At 32.8% G+C, this 19086-nt stretch overlaps 1 protein-coding gene across 7 annotated transcripts in view; it reads right to left on the reverse strand.

The window, feature by feature from the left end:
• Smox (Smad on X protein) overlaps positions 1–19086 on the reverse strand; it is a 192402-nt gene that overhangs the window by 39602 nt on the left and 133714 nt on the right. For all 7 annotated transcript variants that reach the window (XM_035369412.2, XM_035369404.2, XM_035369386.2 and 4 more), the window contains exons 4-5: positions 11063–11170; positions 5940–5975 (exon numbers count right to left, since the gene is read on the reverse strand). In XM_035369412.2, coding sequence (XP_035225303.1) covers positions 5940–5975; positions 11063–11170 — 144 coding nt within the window. The remainder of the gene's footprint in view (positions 1–5939; positions 5976–11062; positions 11171–19086) is intronic.

Genomic DNA, 19086 nt, shown 5'->3' on the forward strand with positions numbered 1-19086 from the left:
CGCATTATTGTTTAATCTTCTAGATTCGGCTTATTATTTTTTGAAGACTGTTAGAGCAATTTTATAAAAAGTAAGCTTGATGATTTTATAAAAAGAGTTTCCAATTATGGAGCTGCCAAAGGATCTACAAAGCGAAAGCATGATTCCATGTATTGCTTCTGATAGTGAAGAAAGTGACAGAGAGGTATTTGAAAACAAAAAAATTTCGATTGACAAGTTAGTCAGTATTCTCGACACAGCAATTACAGGACTTGAACAGTAGAACTGAACAAGAAATTATGTCTGTTTATAGAATTAGAGAAAGTATTAGCACAAAAAACGAAGCAACTTAAACAACTTACATTGAAAGAAATGTTTAATAAAGTAAACAAATAAATATTAAGCTTTTTTTTTTGTACATTTTGATACCCTTTAGATCATGATTGCTCTTTATTTCATAAATTATGGTTTCATATTTTTAATTTTATAATTTCTGCATGCCATCTTACCAGATTTAAATTGATGATCTATAATCCGGAATTGCCGAAGTCCCAATGAGTCCAGATTAAAGACTTTGTACTGTAATGCTTTTGACATTTTGATATGTGCATCATATAAAAAATAGCCCAATGGAACTGAGAAATAATCTTCTTAGCAAGCATAGTAAAACTCTTCTATCTCTGCGAAATATTGCAAATGTTATTGCACAATACGTATGCTTTAATCCTTCCGCACGTGACACTACGCAATCGGAATCAACAGCTGCCGGTTTTCGGAGAATAAATAACTAAATAAAGGAAAATGGCCTTTTGCTTTGTCCAGTTTTCACTGTCAAGCTCCCATGTGGCATATTTATCAATGAGTAGGACACGTCGCGCTCAAAGCGATATCCCTGCCATGTTCATATTGATTAATAAAGAGATTTACCAATTTGGGGTGTTTTTCATTCTAATTTTGAACAAACCGTGTTAAATTTCCGGAATAGAATCATTCTTCGCTTGGGTTGGTAGAATGCAGAACTTTTAGTCCTATTCAATCCAGGTTGAAAAGTGACCCCTCCCTCCAAAAGAAAAGTCTGTTGCTTGCTTTGCTGCAAACTGTACCGGTTCGAGATTTTGTGCAAAAAGGGAGAACCCCCCAACTTCCGTACTGTGTAATGCATTTGGCCAAAAAAAAAAATTATTTTAACTATTTGATTACTTTATGCAATTCCGAAAATTATTCCTTAGAAAATTAATCTGTGTTAGAACACACTTACCCATTTTTGGAGTTTACCTACACTTCAGCAGTTACTGCAAATATATTATTATAAATAGTCATACATATGCTCATAATATAAGCATACTGATCATAATAAACACGAATATGAACTGACCACGCGGAATGAGAACGTAAATTATTAAAAATCTTGATAGAAATTCAAACGTGTGTAATATTGGTGAGAGCAAAAGAATAGGGAACGTACTGGAATTTTCTACCGCTTTCGCATTTCTTTGACCAATAGAATGACATGCACCTGTCTGTACTCGCACGCACCAAAGGTTATGTTAATGCAGAGAAAGGGGGAAAAAGTTATTTCACCATCTGACGTTCTATATAAGGAAGAAAAGTTGTTTATTTAGTTTTGGCTAAGGCCTTAAAAGCAGAAAATAAGCACTAAAAACAAAAAAATTAAGTGCTTTAGAGAAAAAGTAATCACCTATAAAGGCTTTTATATTTTATTTTCAAATATAAGGACTTATAAGCACTTGTAAGGACCGCTACGAACACTGATATATGTAGTTTATATTTCAGAAAATAGAGAAAGAAGCTGAGGTGAGAGACGTTTATACAAGTAGCAGCAGGCGAGAAAAAGCAATGCATAGTAACTTTGGTTGTAATTATAGCTGGAAGGTCTTTGTGTTAACCCTGCGCAGGACTGAGATGAAAATGTTGCAGCAAAGAGAAATTGCAGGGAAAGTGACATAATACGCGACACAATGATGCAAAATGGTGCAAAGTGAATCTCTGAAGCAGGGATGTGTTTAATTAAAATTCCTGATCTACTTGCAAAGATGTTTCAAATAAAGTTTAATAATTTTGTGTTATATATTATGTTTTACATGTGTTCGTATATACATATCTTGTGTTGAGTGTACGTGTTTGCAATGGCTTCAATGCACGGAGAATCAATGATAGCTGAATAAAATTTATCCCCCCCCAAACACTTCATATTTCTGGAACTTTTCACAAAAGTACTCATACAGCTCTTCTGAGTATTACAGCACAATCAATAGTTCTCACTTCAAAATACTAAGAATATTAAACATTAAAAAATATGAAAAGCCTCAATGTGTAACCTAGCACATTGATCTCTCAATAATCTGAGCTCAATTCTTAACTACACTGAGAATTGATGCTCTCTTCAATCTATTTTTCTTCCGTCTGTCAAGAAATTTCCAGTAACCTAGATTTCTGAAAGTTGGTGGAAGGCATAAACATATAAGCACATCCATATAGGGCTGGACACAGTCACAATTACATATAAGGATTAGTTATACAATTAGCTATACAGGGACCAGACCAAAATGTCACCAAATTTGGTGACAAAAATTAGTCAATCTGCTCCTGTAATCTTATTTTTCTGGCAATACTTTACATCTTGAGGCTTTCATACTACATTATACAATTTTATATTTAATTTCACTAAATCATTTACATATATGCACAATTCGTAACAACACATGCACACATATAATATGGCAAATGTATTATGGTTGAAACTGATCACCGGCCATTTGAAAATACAAATAAAAAATTTCCTTTTAAAGTAACTCAGTGATAACAAAGAATGTTGTTACACTTCAAAAAATATAATCCAGATATATGCTACAAAAAGGTGAAAGACTTAGAGATAGCAGGCACTTTAATCTCAGCACATCTGAATGTAACAAGAGAAAAAGATGCAATTCAGAAATTTGTTCACTTATTCCAGCAATAAGAAAATGATGAAATGAAGAGAGAAATAAAATATGATGCTACGCAACAATGCTCGAAGAAATTTGTTTTACAGAGTTGGCCAGAAGGAAAAAATTCAGCTAGAACCTTAAATACTTTAGAGTTACAGAAACCAAGTTGGTAATAGAAAATGATTGATTTTTCAATGGAGCAAAGGCAATTATGCAATTCAAAGTTTCAGCCCTGGCCAATGATGAAGCTGCAGGCCATCAAAAACGAGCTATATAACCACTAATTACAGCTTTACAAGTTGTTTCAGCTAACATGGAAACTCAGATTTATTGTGTGACGCGATTAATTATAGTCAAGCAAAACTAAGAGCATTCAGAAATGGGTAATAAGCCAATAAAATCAATGTGTAGTCTTTCGATAAGAATTTTTTGTTAATGCATTTCTTCCAGCAAAAATTCACTGAATGCAAAACTTTGCACAAAGAATCTTTTTGCCACGGGAAGTCCATTTTCTGCCTCAAGACAGGCAGTAATTTCTGCACAGGTGGCACTTTCTTCCCTTTGATGTAAGTCTTGTATTGTTTGCTGTATAACGCATTTCTCAAAATTGTCAATTTCGCACTTATGATTAGCAGGGCTTTTACGTTTCTTTCCAGGTGTATTCAGAAGTTTATTTTCCCCCAATGTTGATACCTCATGCTTAATTTTTTTAATTGTATACTCCGATACTCCAGTAGCTTGCAATGTTCTCTTCAAAACTTGAGGAAGAGAAACTACTAAGGAGTTCAACAAACCTTTAGAAGTGCAAAATTCTGCGATATTGTACACAATTTGACGTGCCTGAGACTTTGAAGGTTGACCTTTCTTAAACTGGAAGGGCATTTTAAAAAATTAACGATTAACAAAGCACTATGAAAATCAAGCTAAACAGAAGTAAATTTGAACACATACCAGTACAAAAGAAATAACAACAAGAATAAAAATAACTAACAGTAATAATATAAGATCCAGATTCCAGTTAAAGATGCGTGCAGCTCAAATGAAACCGAGAAGACAAATGATAAACTCTTTTCCCCTCAGCCAACAGTCGCCAAAAACAAAATAACAATAAAGCAACCCTTGAATCAAAATCGTAAAAACAACCTTGTATTTAGCGTAAGTATAATGAAACACTCAATTGATTTCGAGGGCAGCTAAAGGTCCCTCCTCATCAGAAGAAAGAAATACCTAGAAAGAAGAAAATAAAGGAGAAGGAGTCTCATAAACACGTGGTCCCTATCAGCACTGCACGTGGTTATAACTAGATTTTTAATCAGAGTTGCATTGGCTGCCTACTTTTACTGAGCCAGGCTATCTGATCAAGCATAAAGAACAAGAAAAATTAGCGAAGTTAAAATAGGGAGCGAGGGGCAAATGCACCTTCACGCTTAAAATCTGAACTTCAAATAATGGAAAGCAACCACTGAATGGATTTTTATACCCTCTGGTAGTACCAAACACGAGGAGGTAACGCCATCTATCGGCAAAAATAACTGAATTAAGATAGTAGAATTTTAAAGGCATTACAAAGGACTGGATTGGACTTTAAATCATTAACTAAACCTGCTAAATGTTTGTGAATATGAAAAGCCTCAAGAAAATCCAATTCACCTATGGAAGAAGCCTTTTGGATAATTTTTGCAGACCCAAAGTCAAAATTATGATTAAATGTCCAACTATGATACGCTATCGAAGACTTGTTAATTTCGCCTTTTCTGACATAAGATTCATGTTCCTTGATACGAAACTTTAACGCTCTTTTTGTTTGGCCAATATATCTTAAACCACACTGACACGATATACTATAAATTCCCCAAGAATTCAAGACAGAAATGCAATCTTTTAGAATACGCTAAATACAAGGTTGTTTTTACGATTTTGATTGTCACATTAGCGTGTTTCTCTTCTAGTCTAAAGCAACCCTTGGTTCGTCCCTATTTGAAATATACTAACCCTGTTTCTAGAGCGACCGCCACCCGCCAGACACTGTGGCGGGAGAGGTTCTTGCCGTAGACAGACAGTATCTCCAAAACGAAGTGACCATCACTGGCCTTAGTAGTGGCCAAACCTAAGCTGGCTAAGTGTCTTCAAGTGTGGGAAAAACTTTTATTCTCAGTTGAATAGCTTGTATGAAACATAGCAAAAAAAAGCCACAATCCTGTAATCCTAAAATCAGGAAAATTAATTATTTAATATTTGCACCCATTTCAGAGTAACTCAAGTAGCTAAACTAGATGGTTTGATCTGATTTGAATATATAAGTTCTTCTGTGTCAAATGGTGGCAAGTTTTACTCTAATTTGAATGGTCTGTAAAACATTTAATAACAGTACGAGAATCCTTGGTTAGTCACATTTCCGAAAAAGTTTGTTTTTGTTGCCCATTTCTCTGCAGTAAGCATTTTGAGCTGTCAGGAAAATTAAGACAATAAACAATGCATTTTGCAATTTTTAGTTTAATAAATGGGTAATTTTGTTGTTAACTGTTTGCTTAACTTTTAAAATGCAAAATAAGATTCTAATAAAGCATCATTTGCTCTATAATTTATTCTGAAACTATTATACAGATGATAAAAATCTTCAGAGCATTATCTAGATGTACCTCATATATATTTTGCTACCCAAGCTAAATTAAGCTATTGAGCATAAAACAAACTATTTTCACCAGCTAACCATAGAACTATTTAAATTTACACAAGTATTATGCATGAATGCCTGTAACCGTTTTCTGCCAGCTCTAAAATTTGATAATGTTGTGAGCTTATACAATAGCTATAATGAAGACTTACATTTCAGAAAAATAATACAATCAATTAACGAATAGTTTAATAAAAACAAAAATACATTCATGCTTAAATCAAAATTAAAACAACAATAAATTTTTCAAATTATTCAATAATGTCATATTATTGGAGAAAATGACATTTTTATTTTAATGTGAAACATTAAAACATGTAAAAGACCTAAAATCTTACCAAGAGGAGGACTTGGTGATGAAATAAGAGTAGCATCTGGAAATACATTGAAACAAATTAGCAGTACATGTATGCACTGGCAAAATATGCGTCTAAATTTTAAATTAATTAATTTGTACAGGAGAGAAATGTGCCAATAAAACATAAAATTCGGCAAAGCAACAGCCTTGTTTAAAGTAGGTTTTAGTCAGGACTCGGCCATTTTCTCACCTACCAATAAAATCCATGGTCTGATTCTTAAAGATTCCAATTTTGACATTAATTATTGGGTGAATTTACAGAATATCTTGTCAGTGTAGCTTAAGACATATCAAAAAATTTAATCTGGCATTCAAGTTTCCCATTAAGGAACACAAATCTTATGTAAGAAAAGGCAAAATTAACAAGTCTTCAATAGGTAATCATAGTTGGAATTTTAATCACAATTTTGAATTTGGGTCTGCAAAAAGTATCCCAAAAGCTTCTTCTATTGATGAAATGGATTTTCTTTAAAGCTTTTCACATTCACAAAGATTTACCTTGTTTAGTTAATGACTTTAATTCTAATCAAATCCTTCTTAATGTTTTTAAAATTCCATTAAATTTTTCAACTTATTTTGAAAATAAGTTGAAACGCATGGCTCTACCTTCTCGGCTACTTTACTTCTTTTGGGTATGAATACAACCGTGGCCTTCCCTTCATCGCAGACTTCTTAGCAAATGATGAAGAGGGACATGCCTTTATTCTCGAAATCATCAAGAGCCTTGACTAAAATCTATGCCAAACACAAGTTTGTTACTTTGTGTAAATGAATCTGCTTTAAGATATTTATTGGTTATAACAGAAAAAATAGAACAAAATGAATTTACATGATTCAATTAGAGTGAAACCAAATGAGGAATATAAGCTCTATCCCAATTTTGAGCAACAGCTCCTCTGGATGACATAATGAGGGAGTTTCTACTGCCAATCAGCTTAATAACTTTCAGTAAAAAAAGAGGAAAATCTAAGGCATTTATGCAGACACATTCAGAATTTCATTCAACAGATATTGAAGCAGTTGACATACTTATGGAACTTACAAGCATAAACATGAAAGAACACCATGTATCCCATAATCTGAGAAATATGACCAACTGAAAAGTTTTTAAGGTTTCTTAAATTTTAGAACACACCAATTTAAAACCTCTCTAAGGTCTTCTCACAGAGATTTCTTTTCACTGCCATTCTCAATATACATATCTTGATGCAACATCCTTTATTACTAAGCAATCGCATTTTCTTTATTTAAAGATTTCTTGATTTTAAGTTCATATAAATAAGTTGAGGGTTTGCAAGCAGTGATCTGTTCTCTCCCTCTATAACTTTTATTTAATATATTAGTAATTACTATTACACACTCATGTCAAAAAATTATCTTTACATGCATTTTATATGGATTTCTCAGAACCTGTGAACTTTAATTTTATGAATTCATGTGGAATGACATGTAACATCATAACACATAAATACAAAGGAAAAAAATTACGATAACTGCAGCTGATATAAAACTACAGCGAGAAACAATAAAAACAGTAATAATATGTGACAAGGAGACTTCAGGGAAAAAAAGAATAAAATTAAGAGCTTATGAAGTTATATGGAATGTGTTCTCTCCTGACTTGCACGCATATATTACAATAAGTTTTAGTATTAGCAATCATATTGTTGGCCACAATGCAGAAAATTAAATTCCACTCTACCAGTAATGCATCTTCAGGGCAAGGAGAAGGATGTCTACATGCTTTTCCAAGGCAGTCCCACAAGTTCTTTTATCAGGTTAAAATTTGGAGATTTTGTGAGTCAGGGTTATTAGCTGAATGTCTTCTTTTTCAAGGAATTTGATAACAAAGTTTGCTCAATTAGGATGAGCATTATTCTCCATAAATAAGAAGTTAGATCCACACACCTCTGAAAAGTCTTATGGTTCTAGAGATTCCTCATTGCAATACCTTGGCCTGTCATAGATCTGCTGTTGAAAATTTTCAAGAGTACATGTCCATCAATCAATATTCCTCCCCATAACGATCACACCTGCTTTACTGAACATTCACCTTCCACAATGTTTGAAGGAAGATTTCGCATTCCTGACTCCCTCCACATGTAAACATGCTTAGAATCTGATGTTAAACTAAAACGACCACTCATTGGTAAAGAGAAAATGGAACACTTTAGTTCTGATTTCTTTGCATCAATTAAAGCAATCCCTCTTTTGTTGTGGGAAAATGGTGAAATACACACCCTTAGCTTTCTCACGCAAAGGCATTTTTCATGTAGCTTTCTGTAAACAATTTGCCATAAAACAATAGTTCCAGTAGCAGCCAAAAGCTCTGAACTTATCTGCTGAGCAGTAGACTTCCTGTAATGCTAGGCAATTACTGCCAGATATTAATCTTCAGAAGCAGTTATGATTTGTTTACAACATTGCCAAGGCCTCCTTACAACAGTTCCAGAAATGAAAATTTTTGAAACTATTTTCACTCCATAGTGAGAGTTAAAATATTCACATATATCACTGCTTCCATGATTGCCTACCTTCTTTCTAAACGGCCAATGACTCACTTCCGATTCTTCCAACTCTGCAGCAATTACAAACCGTTTTGAGAGCTTACACACTAAAATCAAATGCTGTATTGCAGAAACTCGCAAGATATTCAATGTGCATAAAGTGCTTGATTCAATGCTATATGACACAACGCTCCGATTTGCATATCAGAAACCATGCAATCACTTCACGTCTATTTCATGGAATATCATAATTTTTGGATACGCAAAGATAAATCTAGATAAGTCTATTTAGTGAAATGAGGTTCCATCAGTTAAAAGTTCTACTGCACAAACATGTTTTTGTGCTTTCAGAATATAAAATGATTAAAGTTTATTAACTGAAATATAACTGCATGGTTAGAAAATGTCATTATTAAAAATTAAAAGTTATAATACATTTTCTGATGGATAACACTTTATATCTAAACTCTTCCACAATATTAAGCAAGAAATAACAAATTTTAATAGCAGTCTTGAGGGTATTATATATATATATTTTAATTGTTTTGAGGCACTATTAAAAACTAATGACTGTATAACTATAAAAAATGAAGCCTGCAAAGAAGTTCCTATTCTTTAGCAAGCCACAATCTCATGGTACATTTTTACATAAATCACAAATTTAATTCAAATGCATACATTAAACCAAAGTATCAGCAAGTGCATTAGCAAAAAATAATTACATTTGAAAAGTACACAAAATTATTTAAACACTGCATAAAATACAGATTCAACATTAAGAAACATCATTAAAACTAATTTATAAATTTTAATATTGTTTGCAAAGACACAAATAAAATTAAATATTTAATGAGACAGAAAATATCTTTACTTAGATTTCAGTAAACTATAAAACATTAACTTTAAGTTATTAAAACTAAAGTTTCCTTTTAGCAATGCAGGTTTACGGCAATTTCTGTTTTAGAAGTAAAAGTATTTATTATCTTGAAATACATAATTCAATGGAACAATGCATCGTATCTAATTGTAACAAAAGTTTTCTGCCAAAAAAGTTCCTAATTAAGATAGAAAAAACATGAAAGCAGTATCTTTAGTGTGTGCAGTAAGCATCACACAAATATATGATTTTCTGCTATCATTTTGGTTGCTTTTCAAAGCCTTCAGCCCACAAACTTTCTGGCCGTGAGTCTAAAAACAGATCAGCCTCATTTTCGACGTCCTGTGCATAATGGAAGTTAGCACCAGCAAGATGTAGTAGCAGATGTGAAAAGAGGTAGAAGTCCGAAGGAGCGATGTCGGGGCTATATCATGGGTGCGGCTAAAGATCACATTCGAGTCTGTACAGAATCCAGCTTGATGGAACATTTCCATTTTGCTCCGGAACCCAGTTCGATGATTTTCCTCGATACCAGCATCAACACGGACTACCATCTCACTGTACACGTTATTGTCGAGGGTTTTACATTTCTCCAGATACTCTTTGTGGATAATATTATGGCAATCTGTAACCTCTTCAAATCCTATATAATCTTTTCTTTTGTACAACTTTATGTAGGCTGTAAGTGGCAACAGTAGAAATGAAAATAGTTTGTAGAATGATATTGTTTAGAAAAGAGTCTTTAAAAAGTGGATAATAAATTGTTTTCTTTTAAATTTAGTAGTGTAAAGTTATTCTTAAACTAGAAAAACAACCTTTATGATGCAGCAACTGCGAAAAACCCACCAGATACAAAGCATGATGTTTTTGTTTGTCATATTGCGCTCTGCAACACTGTCGACAGGTTCACTGGACACAGACCAACTTGTTTTCTGCCTGCGTTGTTGAAGAAAATCCACTTTTCATCACAAGTGATGATCTGGTCCAGAATTTTGTCCTTGCGTTGATATTCAAGCAGATTAGTGCAGACCCAAACACATCTGTCCTAATCTGCTTGAGTCAGCTTATGCAGCAGCCAGGATTTGAGCTTGTACATCAAGTTTATATGATGTAAAAAGCGACTAATGAACATGGTTCTAACATCTAACTTCTTAGCATGCTCTCGAGTGGTTGCATAGTGATCTTTCACAATTTCTCGCAGGCAAAGCGCTCTGCTTTTTGAATGTCGTAGTCCTTGATTTTGAATTTCTGATACCAAACCTGCAGTGTCACATGATACATTAGTATCTAAAGCTGTACACATGATTTGGTGACATTGTGAAGATGACTTCTTGTAATAGAACTGGAAGTAAATGATGGTTCTAATATAGTAATGTGATAGTTTGATTTCAGACAAATTGTACTTAATAATAATGATATTTTCTTACAAATTTCAGAACAGAGTAAAGAAAATCTTTTCCTTTCAAATGCCAAAAGTTGTTTAACAAAATATGATTAAATACCGCAATACGAACTGTTTGTGCAGACAACATTTGCAGTGGAGGGAATTTTTCGTTAAAACCTGATATTAATACATTTGAACAGCCTTCTAAAGATTTAAATTGCATCAGATTTAAATCTTATCTACTATCATCCATCTATAATAAACTTATCTATCATCTAAATTAAATCTACCCCCCCCCAAAAAAAAGAAGAAGAAGTAATACATTAGATGCATACCCATATTTTCAGTGCCATTTTGCTCTTGGCTATCACCGTCTTCACTCATATAGCCAGGTGGTGGTGTGTCTGGAAGCTTTTGCCTTATCTGAGAACAATTCTCAAATTCTATAATAAATGAACAACAGTCAGATAATAGAACTTAATTTTTTGTAACATCACAAACATTTTTTTTTTTTCTTGTAAATCTTTTACATGACAATGTGTTAGGTACATGACTGGCAAGAAAATGGGTTAAAATACAAAACATGGTTTCGGTTTATGTAAATATAGGAAGTCTATGTTATATGACTAAAATAAAGCACACTTACTGTATTTATTTTTACTACTGACAAAAATATAGCCATATACTCAGACAATTTTAAGTCAGCCTTAATATGATTTTACAACTGAAGGAAAATTATTGAAACCTAACATAGCATCAATTGCTCTCAAACTATTTAAATGCAGATCAACAATAGAATACAAAATCCGATTTATTACAAGTAAAAAACAATTTTTTAAAAATCTACATTTCAGAAACATAATTGCAGGAAAGCACAGAACAGTACCAATACATAAACAACTACATGGTATATACCAGCCATGGCCAAACTGCGGCTCGCGAGCTACTTGCGATTCTTTGCCATCTGAAATGCGACTTGTTTTGAATATAGTTTAATTTTTTAATACAAATGGAATTTGAAATAGAAATCGTGCAGTGCCACGCTTCTTTATTAATCACTAATTTATTTTCTGATATTATGTATGTAAAAATTTCATGGATTTCAAACTGTCCGCTGCTGGCTTATCGTCAGAGCAGCAAGTACGTAAAATTACAAATGATTCCACTTCTAGTAATCACTACTCCAGTTCCTTTTTGAACAGGTAATGGTCATTGGAATGCACTATTATGAAGTTAATCTAAAACACAATGCTATTATATTTATTTAATTATTCTTCCTAATATTTTTTCTCTCCAGTTACTTTTATTTGAAATAATATCTGCTGACATTCCTATGTGATCCTACTGTTCACAACAGTTGCGATTCACCTGGAAGAGTTGTTATTTGTTGTAAAGTACTACTTTTATTCAATCCTCGAATGGCATGAGTAACTGCTGAAGAACCCTGTTTCGCTTTGCAATCCATATAAAGCTGCTCTTTTAATCTGTGGAAGAATTTTAGGGAATTTTATTTTTGGTGGAGTGAGCTTTCAGCATCTTACTTGGTTGGCAGACTTGTCTCAATTTTGTATTTTGTATTAGTATTATTACTAAATTTCTAATTAATGAAACTATTCCCAGTTGCAATCGATCATCTAAATGAGTAACAATTATTCACGTGCTCTTTTTAATTAAAGACATCATTATATGTTTTTGCTCATGTTAACTCCTTCAAAGGAAGATGGTTTGGTTTATTTAATTATTGCAAAGCACACTAGAGCTATCTACTTAAGAGGAGATATGCCTTTGCAGAGGACTTTCTAGGGAAAACTGGCTCGTATACATATTACACATGGGGAAAACCCCCATGCACCTAGCCTGTTTGCGAGATTCGAACCTCGGACTCAACTACCAGCGACGTTACTACTCAGCCACTGGTGAGCTCCTTCAAAGAAGGCGATTGAATTTATAATATTTGCATTATACAAATATATTATTTATACATATTGTGCATGTTTATGCATTCTAAACTCATTTTATCTTAATACAAATACTTTGTTTATTAAAAATATTTCCAAGAACATGAAGAATAAAATAGGTCCTCAACTTATGATGGAACCTCTGGAATGGTACTTATCACTGAAGACTATCTGATACTGTTTATTTCTTGCCAATCCATTCATTTTTGTTCAGGTCAGGCAGCTAGCTTCCACATTATATTCTCACTGCCACTCAATATTGTTACAAATTTCCTGGTTTCATGTATCCCACAGATACAATGATCTATATACCAAGCATAAACTTGATATAAATCTGACAAGGACAAAACATATCTGAATATTGGTAACTTATGCATACAAAAGCGGCATTTAAAATCTTTGGCCCACTCACTAATGAAAATAAGTAAAACTGAAACATTACTGATTCTTTTTCAAGTATCCATCAGAATATTATGTATTCACTAGTATTCATGACAATGTGGATTATCATAAAATGGCATCTTACTATACTCTACAGAAAAAGATAAATTTGTTGTTTCAGAATATTATAATTCACTTTCACATTTCTCTAATCACTCATTTCTCACACTGCTCTATACAAGACCTCGCACCGTAGTAGCAGTATAATTTAGATCCCTTCCTACTACACACAGTTCTTTACTAGATTTTTTTTTTAAATAACATTTATATGCATATACATTATTTCAATATGCATCTGAGAATTATCTCCAGAAATTAAACATCAAGAAGACAATTTGTTCGTCTCTTTAAGGCATTATTCATATACTTTATAAGTAATTTTGAAAATGGGTGTCTTTTATATAGGGTGCTAAACATACAAACTGATCTAATATTAACCATGACTACAAAGACTGTAGTCAAGCAGATATGCCTACTACCTTATAAAAAACTAGACTCAGATGCTGATAAAATTAATGAACCTGTTAGCATAAATTTAGGTATTTTGCATAATGAAACTCGAAAGGCATACGAAACGAACGTGCGCCAAGGTATATATTGGCGAGAGAAAGTAAAGCTCGTGTGCAATGCAGTATATTTGATTTTTCACTCTAGCTACTTGTACCTGGCCAAAGGTCTAATCCAGTAGTACTTTCTTCTCTTTCAGGTACGATGGCAAAGTATGTTCCTGTTTATTTTTCTTATTGTCTAATATAGGTAAGCCTGATGATATTTAGTACTGATGATGATTCTATGTAAGTTATTCTTTTGAATGCTTCAATTTTAATGTCCTTGAACATTATTACTTTATTGTTATGCTTAAGTTAAGCAGAATTATCCTATTTTATTAAATAAAGATTTCGTAGTTAATCTTTTGACTTATGATTCTTTAATTCTGTGCTTGAGGAAACGTACTCATTACGCCTTCAGTGCTAATGCACAACCAACAAAAGATTATGAGACTGAGAAATTGAAATTTTGTAATGTTGTAAGATTCCAGGGGCATAAAGTGTTAACACTCTTTGTTGGAAAAAAAAAAAAAAAAAAAAAAAAACTAGTTACAAAGTTTATAAGAATAATTGTAACAAGTAATAATGTCTATTCTGAAAGAATCAATTTGTATAGAAAAATTAACAGATGAAAATTATTCAGTGCGGAAATTTAAAATAAAACAACTTCTAATAAAAGGTGGTTTAGATGATGTTGTATTCGAAGAAAAACCGGAAACTGATACTTGGTTAAAGAATGATCGTAAAGCTAAAGCTTTAATATGTCTAAACATTTCGGATTCACAAATTATCCATGTATTGCACAGTAAATCTGCAAAAGAAGTTTGGCAGAAGTTAAAATGTGTCCATGAACGTGTAACTTTAACAAATAAGTTATTTCTTCTTAGAAAACTATATTCCATTAGATATAATGAAAGTTCTAAAATGCAGGAACATATCAAAGGAGTACTAGAGTTGGCTGAAAAGCTGCGTAGTATAGGTGAAGAAATTAAAGAAAATAACTTAATAGCAATACTACTATGTTCTTTACCAAATTGATACAACTCCTTAATAACTGCAATAGAAAGTAAATTGGAAGCTGAATTGTCGCTAGAATATGTTAAAAACAAATTAATAGATGAGTATTGTAGACGTGTGGAAACTAAGAAAGTACAAAACTACGGTTCAGTTGCTTTAAAAAGTAAAAGCGAAAATAAATCAAAGTATAGTGCACAATATTGTAATTATTGTAAGAGAAATAACCATACGATAAATGACTGTTTTCATTTAAAACTCAACGCTAATACTTCCCCGAAAACAGATGTAAATAACAGTAAAGTAAGAAATTATTCTCAAAATTATAAAAGTAATGCATGCCAAATAGCAAATACACAAAGTGTAGAAAACATAACAAAACTTAAAGAAAATAAGTATCTTAAAAGTATTGAAACTGAAAATTCGCAGATTCAGTTTAATCAAGTTCTAAAAGTGGAAAATAAACATGAAAACATGCAAACGCAAGAGTGGGTTATCGACTCAGGAGCCTCAACTCATATGACGAGTGATAAGAATTTTTTCTCTCAGTTAAATGACTCTAATAAACAAATAGTAACTGTAGCCAATGGTGCTAAATTAAATTCTTATGGTATTGGTGAAGGCTATTTTGAAGTTCAAAACTTAAAGGGTCAGGTTACACAAATAAAATTGGAAAATGTATTGTATGTACCAGGTTTAGATAGTAATTTACTTTCTGTTCAATCTGTTACCAATAAAGGTTGCATTGTTACATTTGATAATAATAAGTGTTACATAAAGTATAACAATGTACTCGTAGCCGACGGCAACGCTCAGCAAGGTTTATATAAATTGATCGTAAACCCAATTGATGAGAAAGCATACTTAGCTAATAATGTTTCATGTTCAAATACGAACTGTATACTAAAATGGCATCAAAGATTAGGCCACAGAAATATAGATGCCATAAAAACACTTGAGAAAAATGATTTGGCAGACGGCATTAAACTTGGCAAATGCACTCATAGTGTGGAATGTTCTACTTGTGTAAAAGCGAAACTAACTGAAACACCTTATCCCAAAACTAGTTTTAGATCTAAAATTCCACTGGATTTAGTGCACACAGATGTGTGTGGGCCAATTGAAGTCAACAGCTTAGGAGGGAAAAGATATTTCGTAACTTTCATTGATGACTATTTGTGTTATACTCAAATTTATTTTATTACTTCAAAAGATGAAGTATTCGACAAACTTAAACAGTATGTTGCATCGACAACAAATAAATTTAGAAAGAAAATAAAGGTTCTCAGATCCGACAACTGTACAGAATACTGTAACGAAAGTACTGAAAATTATTTAAAGAAACTCGGCATTTTTCACCAAACTTTGGTTCCTTATTGTCCGGCACAGAACGGCATCGCAGAAAGGAAAAATCGCTCTTTAATAGAAATGGCAAAAGCTATGCTAATAAACTCTAAATTACCGAAAGGATTCTGGGCTGAAGCAGCTGCTACTGCCGCATATCTTCAAAATAGGTTACCAACTAAAGCCACAGATAGAACACCACATGAATTGTGGAATGGTAGAAAACCAAACTTAAGTCACTTACGAGTATTTGGCTGTAAAGCATTTTACTATGTGAATAAACAAAAACGGCGTAAATTCGACAACAGAGCTGAAGAAGGAATATTCGTAGGATACGATTTACGAAGTAAGGGATACAGGATTTATGTAGGTGGAAGGAAAGTAATAGTAAGTAGAACTGTTAAATTTTCAGAAAACGTGTCTTTACCTGACAAACTTGCAGAAAATAATGCTGAAGATTTAGAATTAATTCACTTCAATAACTCGCAAGACGATGAAGAAAATAATGAAGAAACATCTCTTGGCGATAATTTTACAGAAGATTCAAAAAGTTCTGAAGAGTTAATTAAATGTGAAGAAAATGTAAAAAGAAGGGTTTCTAGCAGATCAACCAAAGGGGTCCCACCGGAAAGATTCTCTTATAAAGCAGAAGACAAAGAATCAATCTTACTTAAAATTAAAGATCCAGAAAGCTTTGAAGAAATTCTAAACTTACCAAAACGTGAACAAGAAGCTTGGATCAAGGCTATGCAAGAAGAAATACATTCTCTAAAAGAAAATGAAACCTATAAACTTACAGAATTACCACCAGGAAAACATGCAGTAGGCAGCAAATGGGTGTTTAAGACAAAATATGATGAAACTGGTAAAAATATAAAATACAAAGCATGCTTAGTAGCCAAAGGATTTACTCAAAAATACGGCAGTGATTATGACGAAACTTTTTCACCAGTAGTGAAACACACTACGATAAGAGTTTTCTTAGCATGGGCAGCGTATAATAATGCCAAGGTACATCAACTACATGTTAAAACAGCTTTTTTGTATGGCAACTTAAATGAAGAAATATATATGGAACAACCAGAAGGATTCGTGGTTCCGGAAGAAAAACATAAAGTTTGTAAATTACAGAAGTCTATTTATGGTCTCAAACAAGCAGATAGGTGCTGGAATGCAGAAATTGAAAATACATTGAAGAATCTTGGATTCCGTCAAAGCAAAGCAGATCCGTGTCTTTTCACAAAAGTGGTTCGTGATAAAAGAATTAATTTAATAGTGTATGTTGATGACATCCTAATAAGTTCTACAGAAGAAGGACTAATTCTTCAAACAATTAATGATTTAAAGAAACGTTACCAAATAACGCATCTTGGTGAAGCTAAATATTTCTTAGGCATGGAAATAAATCACAAGGAAGATGGAAGTTATCTCTTATCACAGAAAAATAAAATAAATCAACTTGTCAAGCAATTTCAACTTGAAGAAGCGAAACACGCTAGCACACCAATGGAAACGAACTATTATAATCTAAACAAGGAAGAAAATCTCTTAACTTCAAATGATATCGCCAAGCTATTGGAAATCTTTTGTATATATCGTCTATCACAAGACCAGATATCACAGCTTCAACTCACATACTCAGCAGAAGGTGTAATAATCCATGTCAAAAGGACTGGAGTGCTGTTAAAAGAACCATTAGATACTTAAACACGACAAAGAACCTATCCTTACAAATTTCGTCGAGTGAAGAACCTAATATTACAGTTTATTCAGATGCTGATTGGGGACAAGATATTGAAAATAGAAAATCTACATCAGGAAGTGTTATTTTATTAGGAAGGAACTGTATTTCATGGTTTTCAAGAAAACAAACTTGTGTTTCTTTATCCTCAGCAGAAGCTGAATATGTTGCACTATCGCAAGCTATGCAAGAACTATTATGGCTATTAAAATTAACAGAAGATTTCAATCTACCCCAAACTCTACCGATAAAGGTATTTGAAGATAATCAGTCTACTATAAGACTTGTAGAATCTGAAAAATTCAGTTCACGCACTAAACATATTGATACAAAAGTTCATCATATACGCGACTTGAATAACAAAGGAATAGTAAAACTTGCTTATCTTTCAACAGAGGAAATGGTTGCTGATATTATGACTAAACCAATTCCTAAAGCTAAATTTCAGTTTTGCAGGAATGAATTACAATTGGTATGAGTTTCATTAGCAAAACAGGGGCAATGTTAGCATAAATTTAGGTATTTTGCACAATGAAACTCGAAAGGCATACGAAACGAACGTGCGCCAAGGTATATATTGGCGAGAGAAAGTAAAGCTCGTGTGCAATGCAGTATATTTGATTTTTCACCCTAGCTACTTGTACCTGGCCAAAGGTCTAATCCAGTAGTACTTTCTTCTCTTTCAGGTACGATGGCAAAGTATGTTCCTGTTTATTTTTCTTATTGCCTAATATAGGTAAGCCTGATGATATTTAGTACTGATGATGATTCTATGTAAGTTATTCTTTTGAATGCTTCAATTTTAATGTCCTTGAACATTATTACTTTATTGTTATGCTTAAGTTAAGCAAAATTATCCTATTTTATTAAATAAAGATTTCGTAGTTAATCTTTTGACTTATGATTCTTTAATTCTGTGCTTGAGGAAACGTACTCATTACGCCTTCAGTGCTAATGCACAACCAACAGAACCCACATCTCAGATACTACCAAATCCTTCTCTTGAAATCACCTCAATTCATCAAGCAGCAGACCGACAAGCAAAATCAAACAGAAGGTATCGTAATTTAATGCAGGATCCAAAACTCATGGCATATTCTTGCAATCATACATCTTGTAACAGTCACATGACATCAATCTTAACCATGACTGTTACTCAACAATAAAAAATATAAATACACAGCACCCATTACCAATACAGAATCCAACATAATAAAAGATGCTCTTTTCTTCTTAGATATAATAAACTTCAGTATGAATATTCAGAATGTAAATATATTGAAGGAAAAAATTAACGAAAAATTTGCTATACT

The sequence above is a fragment of the Stegodyphus dumicola genome, chromosome X2, assembly GCF_044657685.1.
Source record: "Stegodyphus dumicola isolate Sdum_Otavi_A_Nest chromosome X2, ASM4465768v1".
Taxonomy (NCBI): domain Eukaryota; kingdom Metazoa; phylum Arthropoda; class Arachnida; order Araneae; family Eresidae; genus Stegodyphus; species Stegodyphus dumicola.